The 20,149-nt window shown below is 51.1% G+C and overlaps 7 protein-coding genes across 7 annotated transcripts; 3 read left to right on the top strand and 4 right to left on the bottom strand.

The window, feature by feature from the left end:
* Positions 1-242: 242 nt before the first annotated feature.
* MAA_08969 (IQ motif, EF-hand binding site) lies at positions 243-1,997 on the bottom strand (the record flags this gene model as incomplete). The annotated part of the gene is made up of 1 exon (XM_007826967.1): positions 243-1,997. One exon carries the CDS (start codon positions 1,995-1,997, stop codon positions 243-245), a length of 1,755 nt encoding a protein of 584 aa, XP_007825158.1.
* A 1,834-nt stretch (positions 1,998-3,831) lies between these two features.
* Positions 3,832-4,536, bottom strand: MAA_08970 (PX domain-containing protein; the record flags this gene model as incomplete). Its single annotated transcript, XM_007826968.2, has 2 exons — positions 3,832-4,014; positions 4,093-4,536. 2 exons carry the CDS (start codon positions 4,534-4,536, stop codon positions 3,832-3,834), a joined length of 627 nt encoding a protein of 208 aa, XP_007825159.2.
* Positions 4,537-7,727: 3,191 nt separating this feature from the next.
* On the top strand, positions 7,728-8,427 carry MAA_08971 (uncharacterized protein; the record flags this gene model as incomplete). Its single annotated transcript, XM_007826969.1, has 3 exons — positions 7,728-7,833; positions 7,893-7,981; positions 8,053-8,427. 3 exons carry the CDS (start codon positions 7,728-7,730, stop codon positions 8,425-8,427), a joined length of 570 nt encoding a protein of 189 aa, XP_007825160.1.
* Positions 8,428-9,187: 760 nt separating this feature from the next.
* Positions 9,188-9,992, top strand: MAA_11309 (Ankyrin repeat-containing domain protein; the record flags this gene model as incomplete). Its single annotated transcript, XM_011413297.1, has 3 exons — positions 9,188-9,311; positions 9,358-9,657; positions 9,706-9,992. The coding sequence occupies 3 exons, from the start codon at positions 9,188-9,190 to the stop codon at positions 9,990-9,992; spliced, it is 711 nt and encodes a 236-aa protein (XP_011411599.1).
* A 1,417-nt stretch (positions 9,993-11,409) lies between these two features.
* Positions 11,410-13,078, top strand: MAA_08972 (CDP-alcohol phosphatidyltransferase; the record flags this gene model as incomplete). The annotated part of the gene is made up of 3 exons (XM_007826970.1): positions 11,410-11,500; positions 11,626-11,735; positions 12,086-13,078. 3 exons carry the CDS (start codon positions 11,410-11,412, stop codon positions 13,076-13,078), a joined length of 1,194 nt encoding a protein of 397 aa, XP_007825161.1.
* A 1,390-nt stretch (positions 13,079-14,468) lies between these two features.
* MAA_08973 (uncharacterized protein) lies at positions 14,469-15,372 on the bottom strand (the record flags this gene model as incomplete). Its single annotated transcript, XM_007826971.1, has 2 exons — positions 14,469-15,143; positions 15,196-15,372. 2 exons carry the CDS (start codon positions 15,370-15,372, stop codon positions 14,469-14,471), a joined length of 852 nt encoding a protein of 283 aa, XP_007825162.1.
* Positions 15,373-17,007: 1,635 nt separating this feature from the next.
* MAA_08974 (uncharacterized protein) lies at positions 17,008-17,891 on the bottom strand (the record flags this gene model as incomplete). Its single annotated transcript, XM_007826972.1, has 2 exons — positions 17,008-17,637; positions 17,748-17,891. 2 exons carry the CDS (start codon positions 17,889-17,891, stop codon positions 17,008-17,010), a joined length of 774 nt encoding a protein of 257 aa, XP_007825163.1.
* Positions 17,892-20,149: the final 2,258 nt, after the last annotated feature.

Raw genomic sequence — 20,149 nt, 5'->3', positions numbered from 1 at the left:
ACAGCGATCACAAAATCTGCAACTCGACGGTCGATGCGACTGGTGTCAACCCATCTTACTTTAAATGTGGTTATTTTAGCTCTCCCTCATCCACGAACCAAGATCTCGCACTTAAGCCACCCGCACTACCATCAGCCGCCATCGCAAGTATTTCCAGTCACGCATTAACACAAATACAAGGTCATACAATGTATTCAAAACAATAGGGGGTATATAAACATCCAACCGTCAGCGCCGGCAGCTCACTTGGCATGCACCGGCAAACTCTTAATCTTTTCCATGACTCTATCACTCTTGCTCATTTCCCGCTTGACCTTGTCCGCCTCCTCCCTCTCCCTCTCCAACACCCGCCTCTCCTTTTCCGCACTCTCGCTCTTGTCCTTCTTTTCCTCCTCCTGCCGCTGCACCTCCTCGGGCGCAACCAACTTGTCTTTGCCGTGCATCAGCTTCCCCACGAGCTCCTTGCCCTTTTTCCTCGTCTTGAGGTACGTCTCCAGCCCGACGAGAATGGTGTACGACTTGGATATAGACACGTGGCTCATATCCACGCCCTCCTCCTTGAGATTCTTCACAAAGGCGCGGAAACTGCTCGCCGGCGGACGGTAGTGGCCGCTCAGTGGCGACAAGGATGACAGGCGGCCTTTTTTGATCTTGATGAGTCCGGCGGCAGAGATGCGACTACCCTGGAGGAAGGACGAGTGTTGGAAGGCGCCAGAGTCCTTAATGCCGACATAGAGTCTGAAGGAGGTGTCTGCCACGAAGATCCACGTGTTTTTCTTGACTGACTTGCGTAGGAGCTGGTTGAAAATGGTGGAGGCGGAAATGTGCGTGACCCTCTTGAGTCCCTTGGAGTCGTCGAAGCCGGGATCGGCGTACTTGGCGGCGCGGTCAGCTTCGCGCTTGGACTCGTCAGATGAGTCCGAGTCGTTGTCGTTGTCGTCGTCATCGTTGTCTTGTGAGTGCAGGTTTTGCGAGGCCGTAGGCGCGAATGCCGGCGTGGGATCGTCAAGGGGCACGACGCCGTGGATGCTGTCCTTGAACTGTTCGGTGGTGTCGATCCGGGCACCGTTCTTCACCCAGCATAGACGTCCCTCTGCGTCCACCCGGACGAGGTAATACTGTCGTTCTTCGCGGGACAAGTACCGTACTTGCTCCCGCTCAAGTCTATCCCGCGGACATGTGTCGAGCTCGATGAATCTGCCCTCGCCGTAATCCAACCAGTAAAAGAAGTTCTCCTTTGTGTCCGACTTCTTCCACTCCTCGTGGTACATGCGCAAGTTGCTACCGTACCTGTGCTTCGAGTCCACCATTTCCAAGAAGTACTGCAGGCCCAGCATACGAGCAGCCTGGCGTCGCTTAGCAGTCGCCTTGACACGCCGTTCCTTGGCCGCGGCTTTCTCCTCGGACGTCATGCCTTCCAAATCGCCCTCGTCCGAATCAGACTCCGAGTCGGAATCATCGTGTCCTGCGCGGCGGGCCACCAAGCTTGCCTTTTTCCATTTCTGCCTTGCACTGGCCGGGCGATAATCAATGGGGTCCTCGAGCGCGAGAACATCGCCGTCGGCGGCAGAAGGCGAAGCAGCAGTAGCGTGGGGCTTTATGCCTTGGCGAAACTGCGCTTCTCGAACCGCCGTGACCCATCGTGTGCTCGCGTTCAGACTGTAGCCTTGCAGCTCCCGTCTGGCACGATAACCTCGAAACGTCTTTTGGATAACCTTGGCGGCCTCGTCACGCTCGTGTTTGTGATGGCCGGTACTGGCGGCGTGGTGGATACCGTCCGAGGCACCAGACGCTGAGCGCCGGCGCCACTCGTCTCGAGCTCTGCGGCGGGCTTCAACCTCCTTCTCTTCCTGCACCTGAGCTATGTGCTCCAACTTGGCCTGGGACGGCAGCACCAGGGAATCCATGTATTCTTTGGTCTTGGGGACTGACGGACATGTGCTGACACTGGCGCTGGTACTGGCACCGAAGGAAATGGCACTGTCAGACGTCGGCATGTTCCCCCGGGAAGAGGCCGTTTATCAATTCTAGTCTACCGTAGGCGCCTTTTCTCGCGGACTGGAGGGGTGTCAGGCGTCATCGAGCAGATGCTGCAGCAAGCTAGTGACGCCCGATGCCCAAGAGCCTTGAGGCGTTTTGATGGATAAAGTGGGGGAGGACGCCCGAGCAGGCGATGGGAAAGAATCCTTGGGCTGGGGATCCTGGAAGCGCCGCCGGCTTTCCAAGTCGAGCCCGAAATGCGCGATGCCGAGATCCCTGCAGAAAGGATGGCCGGCCTTGTTTTGCAGTAACGGTTAAGGAGGAGGCGGGTCGGGGCTGTCGGTAACACGGCGTGCTTTGGCTGCAGAACTGAAATCGGCAGGTAGGTCGAGACGTTTATGAAATTCAACGTCGTCGAAATCGGGCCTAGCAATGCTGGTGTTTCGGATGGTTGGATGTGGCTGGCTGTTCGTAGGAGCTATCGTCTGTTGAAGAGGCGAGATTGGCGGAGTGGAAATGCTAAGGTGGACAAAATAGAAGAACTACTGCAGGCAAGCATAGACATGGATTTGGCCTAGATGCTGTATGCAATACGGAGTGCTGCAGAGTAGGTCCGCGGTTAGGGGAAGCAAAAAAAAAAAAAAAAAACACGAGAAGATAGATGCAGAGGAGAGGTCGTGGCAAGAAGAGGTAGGATGGAGTGGCTTTAATGAGTGTTGAAGTCATTCGACAAGTCCGGATGGACCCTTTCTCCAAGCCCTCGCTATGTGGCGTATCCCAGCATCGGTTGGTAGGCTTGGTGAAGATGTATCGAACAATACGCGCAAAGTGCAGGATATACACCGAGTAGGTAAGCTGACGGAGCTCGAAAGGGATGAATCCATGAATTTATTCGGAACAAGCGCGGCCTATTCGTACGAAAACGAGGCATTGCTCTCTGCAGCCGGGGTCGGGCTCTTACCCAAGCCCACGGACCCCGTCGCCCACCATGCCTCCGATCGAAAAGCTGCCTGGCCCGTTTCAAAACACGCAGACAACGGCCGTTCTTTCTTGACTTCCGGCCCAATTGAGTCGTACGGTGTACCGCGCCTTTCTGACAACTCAGAGCTCGTTTGACTGCGCGTCCAATTTTTGTCTGCCGTCGCCGCTAGTCGTGTCCACAGCCCGAGGCGGAGGCCCCAAAACACCGATGATGCCGTGGCCGTGAGGCATTCTACGAGGCTGAGCACGCTGATCGCCAAGCATGCTTAGAATTAGTCATGCCTAGGAAACAGCCGAAATGAACCTGCACTGCCTATCATGCATCGCCTGCTTCCACGCTCCCCACGGCGAGATCATGACCCGCGCAAGCCCTATGATTCAAGCACAAGAGTCGCTCAAGTCGATAGTTATCACTGGCGCACTTTTGTTCTTTTGGCCGCTACCAAATAATATGTACGGAGTAAGACAGATTCTTTCCCCCCTGGGATCCAAGCAAGGAAAAAAAAAAGAAACAAAGTAGTTACAAGAAAAGATGCTGCCGTAAGACAGATTGTATGTCCGATACCCAAAGTCTGCTCATTTGTACGTTTTGAATGCCAAACCCGGGGCATTCACCCATCGAAATTCATAGCCTCATGATCGTCAAGAGAAGAGGAATTCTTTTAGGACCGGCGATCCTGAAAATTCTGGATTCAATAGTATGCAGCTGCGCCGGTGCACGTCAGCATAATCCCCAGTTGAAACGCACAAAACAAAACACAGAATGTTGAAAACTGGGCATCTGAAGCCAGGGGAATGAATAAAAAAAATTGTGAAAAAAAGGAGGAACTTGAAAAGATTGCCCAAACAAGCCAGACGCTCGCGCAAAACCTACTTGAGGAAATATTGCAGGCCAGTCCGCCTCTTCTCGAGAAAGTTGGGTCGAAACTTGGAAATCACGCTCTTGGGAGGGAGCGATGGCACAGCCCCCTCAAAGCCGGGGAACGATTTGACCAGTTTGCTGCGGAACTCGTCAAATTCCGAGTATCGCTTCCGGATGTTCATATAGCTTCCCTGTCGCCGACGGCAGTCGTCAGCACACGCACGCACCGTAGATGAGCTGCCAGATGGAAGGGGGGGAGCAAAACATACACTCAGAGTTTCTACACGGACGTTCCAGACTACAAATGCGCCGACACTTGTTGCGCCCCCGTTGACAACGGTGTAGTTGACAACCTCGACGCTCTTTGCCCAGCATGCATTGTTTCGGTCTTGGTGTTCGCTCGTGTCGTTGTCTTGCAGGATGATGGCGCCCGCCGGCAGGACGGACTCGACCGAAACGCTGGACGTGTTGCGCTGGTGCGCGTGCGTGTTCATCCAGTACGGCGGGCTCGCGACGGAGCTGTTGGACAGTGTCGACGACATCATGTCCTCCGTGTCCTGCGGCACATGGTCGTCGTCGTCGAGCGTTTGGGCCTTGTGGCTTGACGGCGCCGTCGCAGCGTCCGAATCCACGGTCGGGAATCCGAGTGCCGGGGTTTCGTCGTCAGGATGGCTTCCGCTGACCGGCTGGTCCTGGTCTACCGCCGACGCCATTCGGCCGTGTGCGAGCCGTGGCTCATGTGTGTTTCGGCAGCTGTCCCTTCTTGTCCGTGTCGTAAAACGGGGTCCCACGATGTCCGGCGTGTGGGCTCGCGCAACCGAGGGGCTTGGCTGTCGAGCCCCAAATTGAAGCTGACTGATGGCGTCGTTACGAAAGCCTCGTTCAGGTCGCAGAACTGTGGAGACTTTGCGGGACACGAGTACCGATGAGAGTCGGTGGCTTGTCAATTGGCAACGTCTTGGGCGCTGGAGAGGGCGGAATTCATGCAAGCGGGCATGATGGTTCTGGATCAAATGCTTCGCAATCAGAGTGCGACATCAAAGGGTAACAAGCTTCCAAGTCCAACCAGACTCTATCTGGATGTGGGGCCGAGCTGCGGCCGCCTCGAATGGCCTGGAGGGATCGTCTCTGAACCATCCCGCCAAGCTGTTACCAAGCAAAACCAAGTGTGGTGCTTTAATTTGCTGTTGATGGAATCTTGGAAGAAAAGGTGAGATATTTCGTTGTGGATACTATTGATTGCACACTTATCATTTTGTATTCCAGGCCCCAAAGTCATTCTCCGGTGCCTTTGGCTGACATGTTCTAGATTTCGGGACAAGGAGCGCCACATGGCCACTTCAGGAACGCGAAGGTTGTCATAGCAATGCAATCCAAGCATCGCCTGATGTGTCCACATCCATGATTCCTGCGCTGATGCTGTTAACCCAGTGAGCGGTGAATGATGGCAAGTCCTCGTCATATGCAGCCGTACATGTGATTATGCAACCAGACACCACAAGCCACAGGCCACAGACCACAGGTTGACCAGAGGCAGTCGTATTACGCCCAATTCTGATGCCCGTCGATTGACGTCCAAGGATCCACCCTAGAGCCTCAGAGCATAGCATCTAAAAAAAAAAGCATTCCCCGTAAAGTACGGAGTGCAGCCAATAACCTCTGGATGGAGAGCTGCAAGCGTGGTAGGCAAGGTAGGATAATGTCGTCACTGTCGAATCCATGGCCATGGCACCCTCGACCACTCAACCTTTTTTGCTTGGCAACTTCTGCATGGGTGGAGGACACAAACCTTCGTATCGCCTTCGTGTTTGGGTGCACCACCATGCGGAGGAGGATCAAGATGGCACTAGCTTTGATCGAGAGCAAAATCCTTCCAACTCAATACATACATGCCCTCTTTTGTAGCTGGCTCTGCAACAGAGTCATGCTGCCAAAGACAATAGGAGGGCGTGATTATCACGTCATGGCACCAATCTGACGCCCGAGACAAATTCAGCATCTGACAATTACTCCGTACCTGTACTAGTTTATAGATGATAGCTTCGTGCCGCCACCCCCTCATGGCTTTTGGCCACCGACTGCAACCAGGGGCTTGTAACCATCGAGACCTTGGCGGAGCAGACAAAAGTGAAGATACACACCCCACAATACAGCCACGTCACTCAGCAGTACATATAGTAGTACATAGAACTCAAGCTTTCTTTATGCAAACGGCTGTCCTCGGCTGTTGAGTTCCGAATTGGTATCACGCTGTAGGATTGCCCGTCTTTGCATGCGTGGTGATTAAGCTGTTGAGCTGTTGAGATGTTGCGAATTTGCCTCCGCCGGGTTCGTCCGGGCGCCTTGGCTGGAACAGTCACCAGTGCCTCTCGTATTCCTCACTCGTGACTCGTGACTCGACCAGTTTTCATCAAGCCAACGAACCGTACGATGAATGATGCGGAAGACTATGCCCGGTGGTCGCTCCCTCGGCATTTGCCTATCTGGCCAACACTATATTGACGCTACTAATGCACATGTGCAGGGAATACGATGTGCAGCTCGACAAAGCCCCAGATCCAAGCTGTCAACGAATTGTGTAAAGCCCGGAGCCAACCTACAACTGGTCTGGTGTGACTGGGGCCGTTGGGGGGGAAAGCTCGTACTGGCAACCGTTTGGCCTCCACAAAGAAACGCCGCTATCCCAAGAAGAGGAGCTCCAGATGTCCACGACGGGTCTCTAAATTCCAGACACAACCACAACTACCTCGCAGCCGGATCCGAGGATGCTGAAACGAACCGACGTAACCATACTCCGTAGGTAGACGAGGGGGGAGATGCAAAATTTCTCAATGAGTAAGGACTGTCTGTGACCAAAGCCTCGAGCAATGAAACAATGATTGCCTGTATGTATGTACGGGGTAGCAGCTTCGTCGTCGTCGTCGACGTCGCAGTCCAAGTCAGACATCAATTGATGGACCTTGATCCGCACAGGACCTGTGGATTGCGTTGTCATGGACAAACACAAGGCGAAGGTGGGCGGCTTATCCACCTGAGACCCTTAGCTATTTGGCTCGTCACCCCAGACACTGACACAGAGTGACACCTTGGCTTTTGTGCTTCTAAAGTTGGGCTGTGGATGTTGTCGAGGCACCTTTGTCTGTTGGAATGCATGTTTCGGACCAAACTGTTTCTGCCTGTTGACAGGTCGATGCTGTCGCGGAGCTGATGGCCTCAATGGATCGGATTAAAAGAGGGTAGCTTCAGGTTCCCAAAAGCTCCCCTGGCTTCTCAAATTCTCAAAGCTTCAAATAAAGTTCGAATATTTCAGGTCTTGCCCGTCCCCAGCCATCCCCCGATTATCCTTGCCATCCCTGTCCACCCCCTGGTCAATCGGGCTGGTCCGTGGCACGTCCTCAGTGCTCCTCACCACGGGCTCGACCAGTTGACCCCATTGACCATAATTACCCCGTTGCCTCTGCTCGCCTTCAAATTGTCAATTCCTCCTTTCCATGTTGCCTTCGTTTGCTTGACCGTCGCTGTGCCCTTTTACTTCTTGAAATCACGTCGTTGGTTTCTTTTTTAGCCCTTCGCTTCATTGTCCTTCGCTGTTGGCATTTTGCATTTCAGTCGTCTCTGCAGAGTACTCCGTACCAAGTACATAATTTATCTGTAAGGAAGGAGCTCCCGTTCTCAACCCGCTTGATACCTTCAATGTTGGCCTCTCTAGCACCGCGTGCTGCCATGGCCTCATATTCTGGTGCGGTTGATGGCTTCAATAACCCTCAGCCAAATACGACAATTTTTTTGCTTCATAATATACACTGCCGTCTACATTGTCCATCAGATGCTTACCCAATACTTAGCCAGGTCTCCGTGTTCTGCCCATCGATCTATTCATCCATATACGAACTCAGACGAAACAATGCCTTCGTTCCGAACCATCTTCTTGGCCGTGGCCGCCTCATTCTCGGCTGTTGCCAATGCCGATTACACCATCGACCCCGACAGCGTACCCATCGCCACCAGAAGTGAGCAGGAGCCAATATTTCTGATGCTGGGTTGTTGATGAGGCTAACACTCACAATAGAGTCTTGGTGTGATCAGGAGATGACTACATGCCCCCTCATCTGCCAACAGGTGGAACCTAGGACCACCATTGACAATACTTGTGATCCTGTGAGTTAACCCATCCATGCCTTCGATTCAGTCCCGGACTTGGAATTTGACATTCTGACTTTTCTGTACAGGAGTCTCTCACGTATGGCTGCCTATGTGGCAACAACCTACAGCCAAACGTTTCCCAGTACTCGCTAAGCTTGCCCTATTTCGTTTGCACACAGTGGGTAATCCAATGCAAAGATGCCTGCCCTACAGACGCTTGCAAGTCAGACTGCCAGCAAAAGCACCCATGTGGTGCCCAGGACCCTGTCAGGCCCAACGCGACCAAGACTGCTGGTGCTTCAGCCACCTCGACGGGAGGCTCGAACACGATCTACACAAACGCACCCGGGGGCGGTAGCGACAATGGAAAGAAAGGCGCCGGTGCAGCGCTCGAGGTTGGACGTACATATGGACTGGCTATCGTCTTGACCAGTCTCTTTGCTGGTTTTGCCCTTTTGTAAGGAACAAGAATGACCATATTCACGGGATGGAAGATGGGAGAGATGGAGTGCTCTCTTGTGTCTGGAATTGCATACGACCTGTCTGGGGAAGATTCTGGACAGTCTAGGAGCTTAGGTGTTAATTCTTTTGCGTTTATTATGCCGGACAGCAAGTGCCTGGTCGATTTACATTTTACATGCCTTGGATATGGAGGATATTAATATAATACTAGCCTATATAGTGTTCTGGATTTGGTTGAGAATGTCATTTTCGGTTTGTGTGGAATACATGGCGTCGAGCAGCTCTAGTCTAGTGCTGCACCACTAATATTACAATGTACTAATTGTACTCCAGGTGCTGCTTAGAGATTCGATGCCAGTCAGTCAGTTAAGATTTTGTGGTTCTAGGGCTTGGACCACCCAGGAACTCGAGCATGATGATTTTACACTCTACCAGACGCTATCCTGCCGGACTTGTTCGACTCAATCTGTAGCCAGCTACCGTTGCGGGGCGGTCGCCTCCCGAGCAATTCGCGACTCTCTGGCCGTCACGTACCTATTTAAGTAGGAAGTTAATACCCCAGCCTTGCCTTCCGAATGTCGCATGGACGGTCCAAATCCTGAACAGCTAGCAGGCACTTTAGTTTTGATACCCCACCGGCCTCCTGCAGTGCCTGGGCCTCCCAAGGCATTCCCAAGGCAGTTTATATTCTCTATTCCGCCTACTTTCACCATTATCCAAACTTCTCAGAATTCCAGCGGGAGTCAAAGCGATGCCAAGATGCATTCTCAAATCTTGTTCGAGACCTTTACTGGTAAAGACATCACGGATGCTGTGCTGGAGGAAGCATCTACACTCTTTAGCGAAAACTACGGAATCTGGGGGAAGGGTTCAAGCCGAGAAGGTTAGCAGAAAGCCCTTATCCTGTTCACCACTAACATTTTCTCTAGGGAAACGAGTGAGACTTAGCGGACAGCGGCTAAGGGAGAAATTGCTGCCGGAATCCGCTCAGACTTCAATTACCAGGGTTACTGTCAATGGAAACCTGGCGGGACACGCGTTCGTTTGCCGTTGGGCGTGTGCTGGCAAGAAGATCTGCTGGATCACTCAGTTAGTGATTGGAAAACACTACCGTGAGCAAGGACTTGCAACTTGTCTCCTTACAAGTCTTCGGAAAGATGAGGATGATGTGTTTGGCATCATGAGTTCTCACCCAGCTGCATGTTTAACAGCAGCGAAAGCATTTGGAAGTACGTATACCCACGCAACAGGGCTATTGCAGTGCTAACGGGAGGCAGGGGGGATCGAGAAGGTATCACTGGACTTTATAAGCGAAAATGCCGCCGAAGTCGTCAAGTCATCGCCAATCCCATATATACGAGATGCGGAGCTCTGCGGTAGTCTCTTCAACTCTGCCGTTGATATGGTTTCTGGAGCAAACACACATTTCTTTGTCGATCATAAGGAGCCTTTAGATACCCTGCGTTCGGTTCGAGAGGAGCGGCAATGGCCATTGGGCGAGCTGCAAGATGGTTGCGAGTATCTCCTGATTCTACCTTCGAGACCTCGCAGATCTAGATATTGATCATTATCAGGGTCCCAGGAGGCACGGTGGGAGGACCCGATGAGGTATCTGACTATTGCGCTCTGTAGTGTAATATACTGCAATTTATTAGTGTGTACTTTCTCATATTGTGCCGCAGACTGTAGCGGGTTCCTGGGCGGTTGGAGGCGGAAAAAGTGGGTTTGGCACATTGGATGCAGGCGTATCTCTCTGAATGTGCGCAGGTCCAATTGACACTTCTTTTATGATACTTAAAGGTACTTAAAGATACTTTATTATTAAGTATAATAAACTAGTATATTTTTATATACTTATGTATCTTTAAAATCTTAGTTACTTACCATTGGCTAGAACCCTGGCCCGTTACAAAACTTGGACCTGCGCACATTCAGAGGGATCAGTAGAACCCGGAAGACACTTTGGTAGTACTTGTGTCCAGTTGTAGAACACTGCGAGCCCATAACAGCCGTGCCAGGGCCAGAGTCAGCAACTGCATGTGAATGGCGAATACCATCACGCAGAGCTATCGGGAGGGGACAATTGCTTGCTCGAAGGGCAGCTTGGGAGAGGCCAGGAGGATACAGGCTGAGGCGGCAAAGCCACGAGTTTGCATCTGGCTTCCCCACGAGACTCCACAGGCAGGGTCTTGAGAGTTCCCGAGGTTCAAAGCTGGCCGTCTGCGGCCGTCTGCAGGCATATGCGGCTACAGGGCCCAAAACAACCAAGTCATGATGAAGTGCTCAACGCCACTTGCGTGTCGGCCGCAATGGTGCATCTCAACGAAAATAAGGATCCAATCAGGGGCGGCGCAAGTGTATTAGTCCCAGCCAGCTTTTTTGCAGACGAGCACGCGCAAGCGGCACACGATCAGAAGCGGCATGGAGCGGGAAGAGTGCAGAGGCATTTAAGAGATGGACGAGTGTTTGTGTTTTTTTCTTTTTTTTTCTTTTTGTGCTATTCTATGTTATTATGACGTCGGTGGTTTGAAGTAAATGATTTGAACATTGAATGTTTGAGATTCAACCACAACAAAAGAAGCCCGTGGCTCAACGGCTTGTTGACGACGCACACCCAAAAAAAGGGGACCTCAACTTGGACTGGCTGAACCCCTGTTCTCCCGTTGCCCTGGCCCGTCTCCCTTCACTTCGTCTGCCAGTCTGCTTTGTCTTCTGATCCCCGCCTCCTTGTCGATTGGTGTACCGTCGACCCGTTGGCGTCGTGCTTAAAGACGTGCATCACAGCCTGCATGCAAGGACCAGTCACGCTTGTTTCTCGAGCACGCAGGCACCGCAGGCCTGCATCTCACCGGTACAGACGCGCCAAAGGGCACGGGCTAGTTCGACAAGGAAGAGGCAAGAAATAGGTACATATACTTGTTCCGTCCACCCGCCCCTCCACCGCCTCTCCCGCCGTGCTGCTTCTTCTGAATTCTGCCGCCATGGTCGGCGACAACTCCAGCAACGACACGCTGCCACGGTACGAACAAGACAGCCTCCTACCGCGGGCCGACAACATGGCTCCCAATACCAGTGCGTTGCCCTCGATTGACTTGACCCCATTTGTCCTTTTCTTGCTCTTTGTGATGCTGCCCGCAAGGTGCAGGAGAAGCCTAACGAAGCTCTGCCCGCTGACGCTGTCCTGCCCTGCCTCCTAGAAAAAGCTGCTGCCGAGTGCATCTCTGATGATGCGCTGATACACCTCAAGTCGTACAAGTATTCGAGCGTCGACAAGTCCCCCGTGTCGAAATATATCCTCGGTCCCTGGGTACGTTGGGAATCCGGCTCTTCTCTGCTTTTATTTTTTTGGTCAGGGGCATTGACGCCGTCGCCGTCGAAGCTGTGCCACATTACGTGGGGTAGCTGCGGCAAAGCTCTCCGACAATGACACACCAAGCTAACTGTCAGCACTGCTAGTGGAATGCTTTTGTAAACATTCTGCCGTTATGGATTGCCCCGAATATGGTTACTCTGTTGGGATTCTTCTTCATCCTGGGTAACATTGGCCTACTGGTCATTTTTATGCCCGACTTGGTTGGACCTGTATGCCCCCCTTGCCACGTCCCGTCGCATGTCCATCAAGACGGCGCATGCTAACCTCGAATTGCTTTGTGTTAGGGACCGACATGGCTATATTTCAGCTTTGCGTTTGGCCTGTTTATGTACCAGACTATGGACAATGTTGATGGCAAGCAGGCGCGAAGGACCGGCACATCGAGCGGCCTCGGCGAGCTATTCGACCACGGTATCGACTCTCTCAATTGTACCCTCGCTAGTTTACTCGAAACGGCTGCCATGGGTCTGGGAACATCGAATGCTGGCATCTTTACGGCCCTCTGCCCTTGCCTGGCCATGTTCTTTTCCACCTGGGAGACATACCACACCCACACGTTGTATCTGGGCGTCATCAACGGCCCTACCGAGGGCTTGCTTATTGCTTGTGGCATCATGGTTGCCTCTGGGATTTGGGGCCCTCATATCTGGACTCTGCCTCTTGCCAATGCTCTGGGCGATAGCTTGCCTGGGCTGGCACAAATGCTTGGCCAAACGTCGTTCCGAGATATCTGGGTTGGCTTGATCATCTCGTCCTTGCTGGTCGGCCACATCCCCTTCTGCCTGTACAATGTCGCGTTGGCCCGCCAGAAGCAGGGCCTTCCCGTGACACCCGTCTTTGCTGAATGGACACCAATGGCCGTCTTTACGCTTGGAGTTGGCGCCTGGGTGTTCTCGCCGTACAGCACGCTGATGACGGACAACCACCTGGTCTTGTTCTGCCTGACCATGTCGTTTGTCTTTGGCCGCCTGACAACCAAGATGATCCTGGCGCACCTGACTCGCCAGCCGTTCCCGTACTGGACGGTGATGCTCGCACCGCTTGTCGGCGGTGCGTTCCTCGGGAACCTGCCTCGGTTTGGACTGCCCCAGATCAGTGCGACCGCAGAGCTTTACTACCTGTGGGCGTACTTTTTCTTCTCCTTGGTGGTTTACTTTCGCTGGGCATATCTTGTCATCAACGCCATTTGCGACTATCTCGGCATCAATGCCCTGACGATACCCAAGGAGAAGCAAATCGCCAACAAACAGGCCCGAGACGCCACGAAGTTACATTAAATGCCGAATGCCCTCTACAGCATCGAAAAATAAACGAATTGGAATACACCAACAATGTTGGACGACGCGACGACCCAGTTTTTTTTTGCCAACCAGCGTTAGAACAGCGTGATCCGACGTGGCAACGGGCCTATTCTACATGCGTGTATGGAACTGATAGGGGTTACACTTGTAGATTCCGTGGGGAAAATGGGCACTGTAGACGCTAAACATTGTCTAGAAAGGGGCAACGACTATGGCGCATTCTTTGAGTATTATTATTTTTTTAATGGGTGGTCGTATCGGGGGGCAAGGAGGCTTGGCTCGGATGGGCGTTGGGGACCTCCTGGATTTTTTTTCTTTCTTGATTTGAGGGCTATAGTTTTGTGTAGTCTACATTCATGGCGCTAGATGTGAGGAGCGGCACTCCGTGCAGTAGAGGATATGTTTAGCATCAGCGCGGTGCTCGTGTGCAGGTCAAGAAGGTGCACGTGCTCTATCCGAGATGGAAAGCTAGCGTTGTCGACGACTTTGTGTCCATGACTCCAAGTCACCACCTGCATTGTATCGAGATGATCGTGGAGACTGGAGAGATACCTCGACCTTTTGCACCGCCCGTTGTTAGACTGCTGCCGCCGTTGTCAAAAGCAGATTCTGCCTGCTCGTCTTGTACCGTCCGGTGAGTAATTATTGTAATTGATGTCAAGTTATAGGGTACGTCGTTGCGCCAGCGTGGCGACGTCCCGTGCTGCAATCGCGTTCAGCAATTCCCGATTTACTCCACCTTCTCCTTCTCCACGTTTATCGGCTTCCCGACTTCCGCCACCTTTGTCGCTTGTGCGTTGACGGCTCGCGTGCATTCCTTTGCGTCGCCGTCGACTCGTTCATCTATCCATCAGCTTCCTCAGTGCATCACCGATCTTTATTTGCTTTGTTGGAGGTCCCCCTTCCTTTGTTCCCTCAGCGAATTGGACCGACCTTACGCTTGTTTTACCCATCGTTTGTACGCTGATTGTGTGTTGTTTGAGGGGTTTTTGTTCGCCCTCTTTTATGGAGGATTTGTCTGCTTTCAAAGTTTCAACGTTGGCATTTACGCACACGCACGGACATATATCTAACATTACTTTTTTTTAGGTGCAGTTTCGGGATGACTGTTTTACTCGTCTGGAGCGCGATGATACTGGTCTGGCTGCTTGTGGTCAGCGAGGCAAGATGGAAACACAGTCAATATAGCGAAGCACTGTTGGACGCTGATTTCGTAAACGAGCGTCGTTATTTGGCCCAAGACTAACAAGCTATAGAAACACCATACATCTCACGACCCCATGAACGAGATGGAGTTCATCTCGCTGCCGGAGCCAATCGGCCGTCTGCCGCAATACTACTCCTCGGCTCATGCCCAGGCTTATACCTATACCTCCCCACGAATGGTATTCTTCGCTCGCTTCTCTCTGAACAATCCACCATCGCCGTCTTCTTCTGCGTCGGCTTTTCTCTTTTGACCAACATCCACGGCTGGTGGGCCAGGCCCAAGTAAATCTCTTGTGGCGGGTGATTCTTCCTCGGGCTGGCGGACAGCGTCGCCAAAAATCCCCCGTACTGGCCGGTTTTTAACTTGGTCGGGGAGCATTTTATGCTCGTGAAGCCACTTCGTAGCTTTCGCACACAAGTCAGCATCCCAGTCGGCGGGCGGCTTAATCCCTGGTAGTCCAAATGGACAAAGATGATCCGGGTTCATTCTGTCGAGGGCAAGTCCGGCCGTGTGGTCCTTGTGGGCGAGTTTTCGATGCAGCAGAGAAAGCACAAGCCCACTCAGTCCTGCAAACGGCAGTTGGAACTGGCTGGTACAAGGCTTCTTTCTAGGCAGAAGAGGATGGCCAGCGACGTAGTACTCCTCCGTGGGAAGGAGAATGAAGTTGACGGCCGTGAATGTGTTCCACGTGGATCGTAGCTTGGTATGAAGTCTCGTGCCCTCGTACATGGTGTCGTAGTTTTCGTCGTCTTGTTTTTTGAAAAGGTCATCCTTGCAGAGAAGCTCCACTGCCTTGCCGATGTTTTCGTTAGGAATACCGATTTCGAACGTGTTCTGCGTGGATACTTTTAGAGTTGGTCATTCTTGGGCTTGGGGAGCAACGTACTACCAAGTCCCAGGGGATGGGGGATGACGGCGGCGCACCGTCCTTCTCGCGAATCCTGTGTTGTTGAATAGCCGCTGATCCAAGGATGATGTATTGGATCTTGTTTTTATGCAATATTCTCTCGGCAACCAGCATGGGTTCCCAATGCCACTCGTCGGACAGGTCCTTGTATGCCATGATGGGTAGGACGGGATTGGTTGAGCTTGGCTTGTGCGGTTGTGGTATGAGTAAATGGAGAGACTGAGGAATGCGTAGAAGGAAGGGGCAAGGGGCTGCGGCGGGCGATATTTATATTTCGCCTGGCCGAGCGACTTGTATTAAAGAACCGGTCCTTTTGTGAACAATGAATGGTTGGGTACCAAGGAGAGGGACCGTTTATGAATAGCGGTTTTCTTTGTACAAGCAGATGACCACTTGCATGAATGAATGTGTCTTGTCAAAGGCGTTTCATTGCTTGATGGATGATTTAGCCTTGTGAATGGAATACAAGGGGAACAATCATAGGCACTTGCTACCATTAGAGCGCGTTCTTAGTGTGAACACTTTCTTTGCGCAAGTCACAGCGATGTCTGTCAATGAAGAAATGGCGGGTCAGGAGCATGCCATTGTTCAACATAAAGTCTGCGGGTTGTGAGTCTGCGTCCACGAAGACGGCGGCTGAGGCTATCGCGAGATAGCTTTAGCCAGCGGGCTGCAATGCAGCACTAACTACATATATACTTGAGTAAGGACTGGGCCGCAGCGGGCCAATTTATATGTTTTGCTTGGCTTGGCCGAGTCACAAGTGAGCGTTATCAAAAGAACCGGACTCGACTCTTTGTTATCGAGACGGACAATAAAATGGCCGTGCTCTACGGCCGCGGATCCCTTGTGAACAGAATATTTCTTCTTCTTTTACGAGCAGGTGATTCCTTTCACGGAACCAGGGCTTCTTTTTTCAACGATACAAGACGGCGATGCCAAAGATCAAATTGTCCCAAGGGTAGGCAAAGCGGGCAGACCACTCACTGGCCTTTACAAGATTCAATGTTATCCCCTGCCAGGGGCCGCCTGCGTCGAGCTCTGAACATTGAAGCTGCGTCTTCCTTCGCCGCTTTTACCACTTGATCTCTTTGTGTCTGCATCTGGGGGAGTGTTGGACGGAGATGGCCCAACAGGGGCTTCACCGACAAAGGACTTGTTGGTCACGCAGATTGAACACGTGCCAGGGCAAGAGCCCTAGGCACAGTCGTTCCTCATTTCCTCTTGGAAAACCAAGGACCTTTGACGCCCTTCAAAGTTATCACTGAATCTAAGCATTTACTTCAGGCCATCGATTGAACCCGCCCGGATCTGTTTGTTCAAATTTACAGTGAAAAATTGCCCGCGAGGGCTGAACTAGATGAAAATGTCGGGTGGAATTCATGGGATGACCAAGGAACTCTTAAAGAAGTGGAGGAGATCTTGACAGGTTTAAATAAGGAGATATGCGACGCTGTGGGAAAACTAGAGTCGAAGAACTAGTCACCGTGGATAATAACACTGGCCACTATTCGCGGAGGGCTCCTAGACACGATGATTGTGAAACGATTCGAAAATATTTAATAGTACTGCTCTGAAGTTTAGTGTGACAAGGGCTAAAGGCTTGGAGTATTAACTCAATTCATTTAACAATAGTTTTCCGTATCATAGGTCCTTGATGTTCATTAAGGTCTGGTTGACTGAAAAGGTCTTTAAATACAAGGAGTTGATGAGGGTCTTTTGCCCTAGGTCCTGTGATTATGGCCCTGTGTAACCCCGTGTGACATTTGGCGATGCTCAAGGGAACTTAAACTAGTTGCCGTCCTTCTTCTGCCTCTTTGCAGACGTTCTCAAGGTAACCATCTTTCTTTTCTGACCGTTTCCACCACTATCGACAGTGGCATAGTCGTGATTATTCTCGTTATTCGGCGCCACAAAAATTGTCTCGTCCGCTGTGATCGTCTTCCCAATGATGGCCATGGCCAGATTGTATTCCTTTCGATTCCAAACCTTTTCATATCTTTTCAGCCACTGTTCACTAACCTCGCCCGTGTCAAACAGCCGCTTCGCTGCCAGCACAGCGAGCTGATCGTGATAGTAGATTCTTCGGTTTATAAATTTCCAGAAAAGATCATGGGGATCCGCCCACGGGATCCAGGCCACGTCTTTTTCGGAAAGGCCCAAGAGCTGTGTCCCTTTATGCTTCGAGCTAGGGACAGTAGGAGAAGACAACGTTGCGCCAAAGAAGGTGACGCGAGGCAATATTATAATGTTTCGTGGTTGTGACGCGCTCCAAACTGTCTGCAGGCGGCTGTGCGCAGTTGTTCCTTCGTAGCAGGACTGAGTGATGACATGGTCTGGGACGTCTTGAAACAGCTTGCTGGATTTGAGGACGTCTACGGCCTTAGACTCTTCTAAAACGCAAACGCAAATTTCGATGGACTAGAGTTTCCGTAAGTGTAAGGAGTTTTTCTTCCTCTATCATGGCATTGGTACAACACCGTTGGAAATAGAGGTGTCGCGCTGAGCAACTGTGTGCCCGGTAGACTTACGAATTCTGGGTTGAAAGTCGACGTAGCTCCGTAGCGCATGAGTGCTACCTCGCCAATGACGGCGTGCCCGATGGAGTTTGACGTGAGCATGCTGGAGGCGACTTGGAGAGGACTCCAGTCGATGTTCGTGACGGTGGCAGCCATGATGGACTCAACTTGGAAACCGCCAGAATCAAAGAGTAATTATTAATGAGAGAAGATGTTAAGAAGAGGAACGCGCTCGAATTAGAAAGCAATTTTGCCTTCTTATATTCCGTTGACAGGAGAAAAGTGTCTCTAGAAGATAAAAAGGGGAGACGAAAGAAGGGTAAAATTAAGTAGTAAGCTGGGTGGTTGGCTTGTTGAGTGATGAGGATGTGAGTTGAAAGTGAGCGAGGCGACGGGATAACCAAGCAAACAAAAAAGAGAAGACAAACAAAAGTAAAACCAAGTAAGCTAGGTAGTTGGCTTGTTAAGTGATAAGAGTGTGAGTTAAAAGTGATAAGGGTGTGAGTTAAAAGTGATAAGAGTGTGAGTTAAAAGTGATAAGGGTGTGAGTTAAAAGCGAGGAAGGCGATAGGAGTAGCAAACAAAGCCAGATCATGATATATTGGAGGACCTAGAAGATATGTTATTGAGTGCAGATCAGCTACTATCATGTTATCTACAGCCTCCACATATTAACATGTATTTAATTTCAAGATCGGTTAGCAGTAACCACGTAAGAGTATAAATGCTCATATATACTACTATATTTACGGGTGTACTCTATAAAGGCCCGGGTGAACAAGTATAATTACGAACATAGTTTACCTTTACGCGCCAGCAATACAAGTAGAGGCAAAAAATCAGGGTAAAAGCGCAGCGCAAGCGCCAAGCAACAAAGCTGGAAATGTATCTAACAAATTTCCCGTAGCTAAAGGCGTAAGGTTAATGCTCACGACTAATCCATGGCAGCTAGCCGGCCTAGTAAACGGAGCCCAGGGCACTGTGTACAATCATGTATCGGCTGGAACGCAGGTGCTGACCTATATAAAGATCCCCCAGCGGTTATTATGGTAGATTCAGTGCTTCGACAGCTACGACGGACCGGCGTATCTAACAACTACCGAAGGCAGGAAAATCTGCCCAATACTCCCAGCCACCTGTGACCTCCTAGTGGGCAACGAGACCTGCGCTCGCACGCAGTTTGGTGTTTGAAGTATTTAATAATTAATAGGTCGTTTATCGGTAAAGCCCTGTTATTAGGCTCCGCGATCTGTTCGGCTTTTCCCATCTAACACGAGGTAAGATAAGACCATGAGAGCCCGGTTGTATTTTCTGATAAACCTCTGTCAATAGTTTCACTATATTATGCTCATCATTTCTCAATCGTTCCCCGCCATTTTCCTCCAAGGCAACTCCTCAACAATGGCTACTTTCCCGAATCAGCTGTGGTGGGGGATACAAGACGACGAGTTGGCATTCACTGCAGTCACAGAGCCGTAGAATACCAACCACAATTCACAGGATCCAAGTCGACATGAGTGCAGTGGCAGCTATTGTATGGCACCATATGCGTGCAAAATCAGTGTAGCCTTGTGACCGTTGCAGACAGTTGACATGGTTAAAGAGTCCGCCAGGCAAAGGATGTGACAAGGGCTCAGAAAGAGGGCTTGGAGCAATAGCTCAATTCAACTAATAACAGTCTTTGGTATCAAAGGTCCTTGGTTTTCCTTAAGGCCTTGAGGGACCGAAGACGTCTATTTATATAAGAAGTCGGTGAGGACCTTCTGCCCTAGGTCCCGTGACCGTAGCCCTTGTGTAACCTGCGATTTCCGTGTAACAAAGGAGGTGTAGTGGAAGAAAAGCGATACTACAATATGCCATATTCTTTGCGGCTGTCACACGGTTACAGAAGAGCTACAATCACGGGGAACCTAGGACAAAGTCCTTCACCGACTTGTTATATTTCAATAGGCCTTTAGTCCCCTGAGGCCTTAAGGAAACCAAGGACCTTACTACCAAAGACTGTTGTTAGATGAATTGCGCATGTCATGTTACTCCAAGCTTTTAGGCCTTGTCACAGCGGCAGCCAAATCCATAAGAAGCCGTTGATTTCATCGCCCTAGCCGGGTGCGGCGGTTGAAGTCCCAAGTTATAAAATAATCTCGAGCGTTGTTTCCTACCCAAGCAAGCGACAAGACAAGAGGTTCAACCAAGTAACCCCGTAAAATAATGCGACAGCAGACCTCGACATTTTGTTACGCGCGACTATTCACCGCCAGTCTCAGGCCATGTAATTGATTCCCTCGGTGACAAAACCTCATGATGTCCCCAGGTGAGGGTTTGTCAAGGTCGGCATCTGATACCGGTAGGCGTTGTAACAAGAGCTTAGGCTTGGAGCAATAACTCAATTCATTTAACAACAGTCTTTGGTATCA

The sequence above is a fragment of the Metarhizium robertsii genome (genome assembly GCF_000187425.2).
Source record: "Metarhizium robertsii ARSEF 23 chromosome Unknown MAA_Scf_6, whole genome shotgun sequence".
NCBI lineage: Eukaryota > Fungi > Ascomycota > Sordariomycetes > Hypocreales > Clavicipitaceae > Metarhizium > Metarhizium robertsii.
This window is presented reverse-complemented; position numbering and strand designations above follow the sequence as displayed.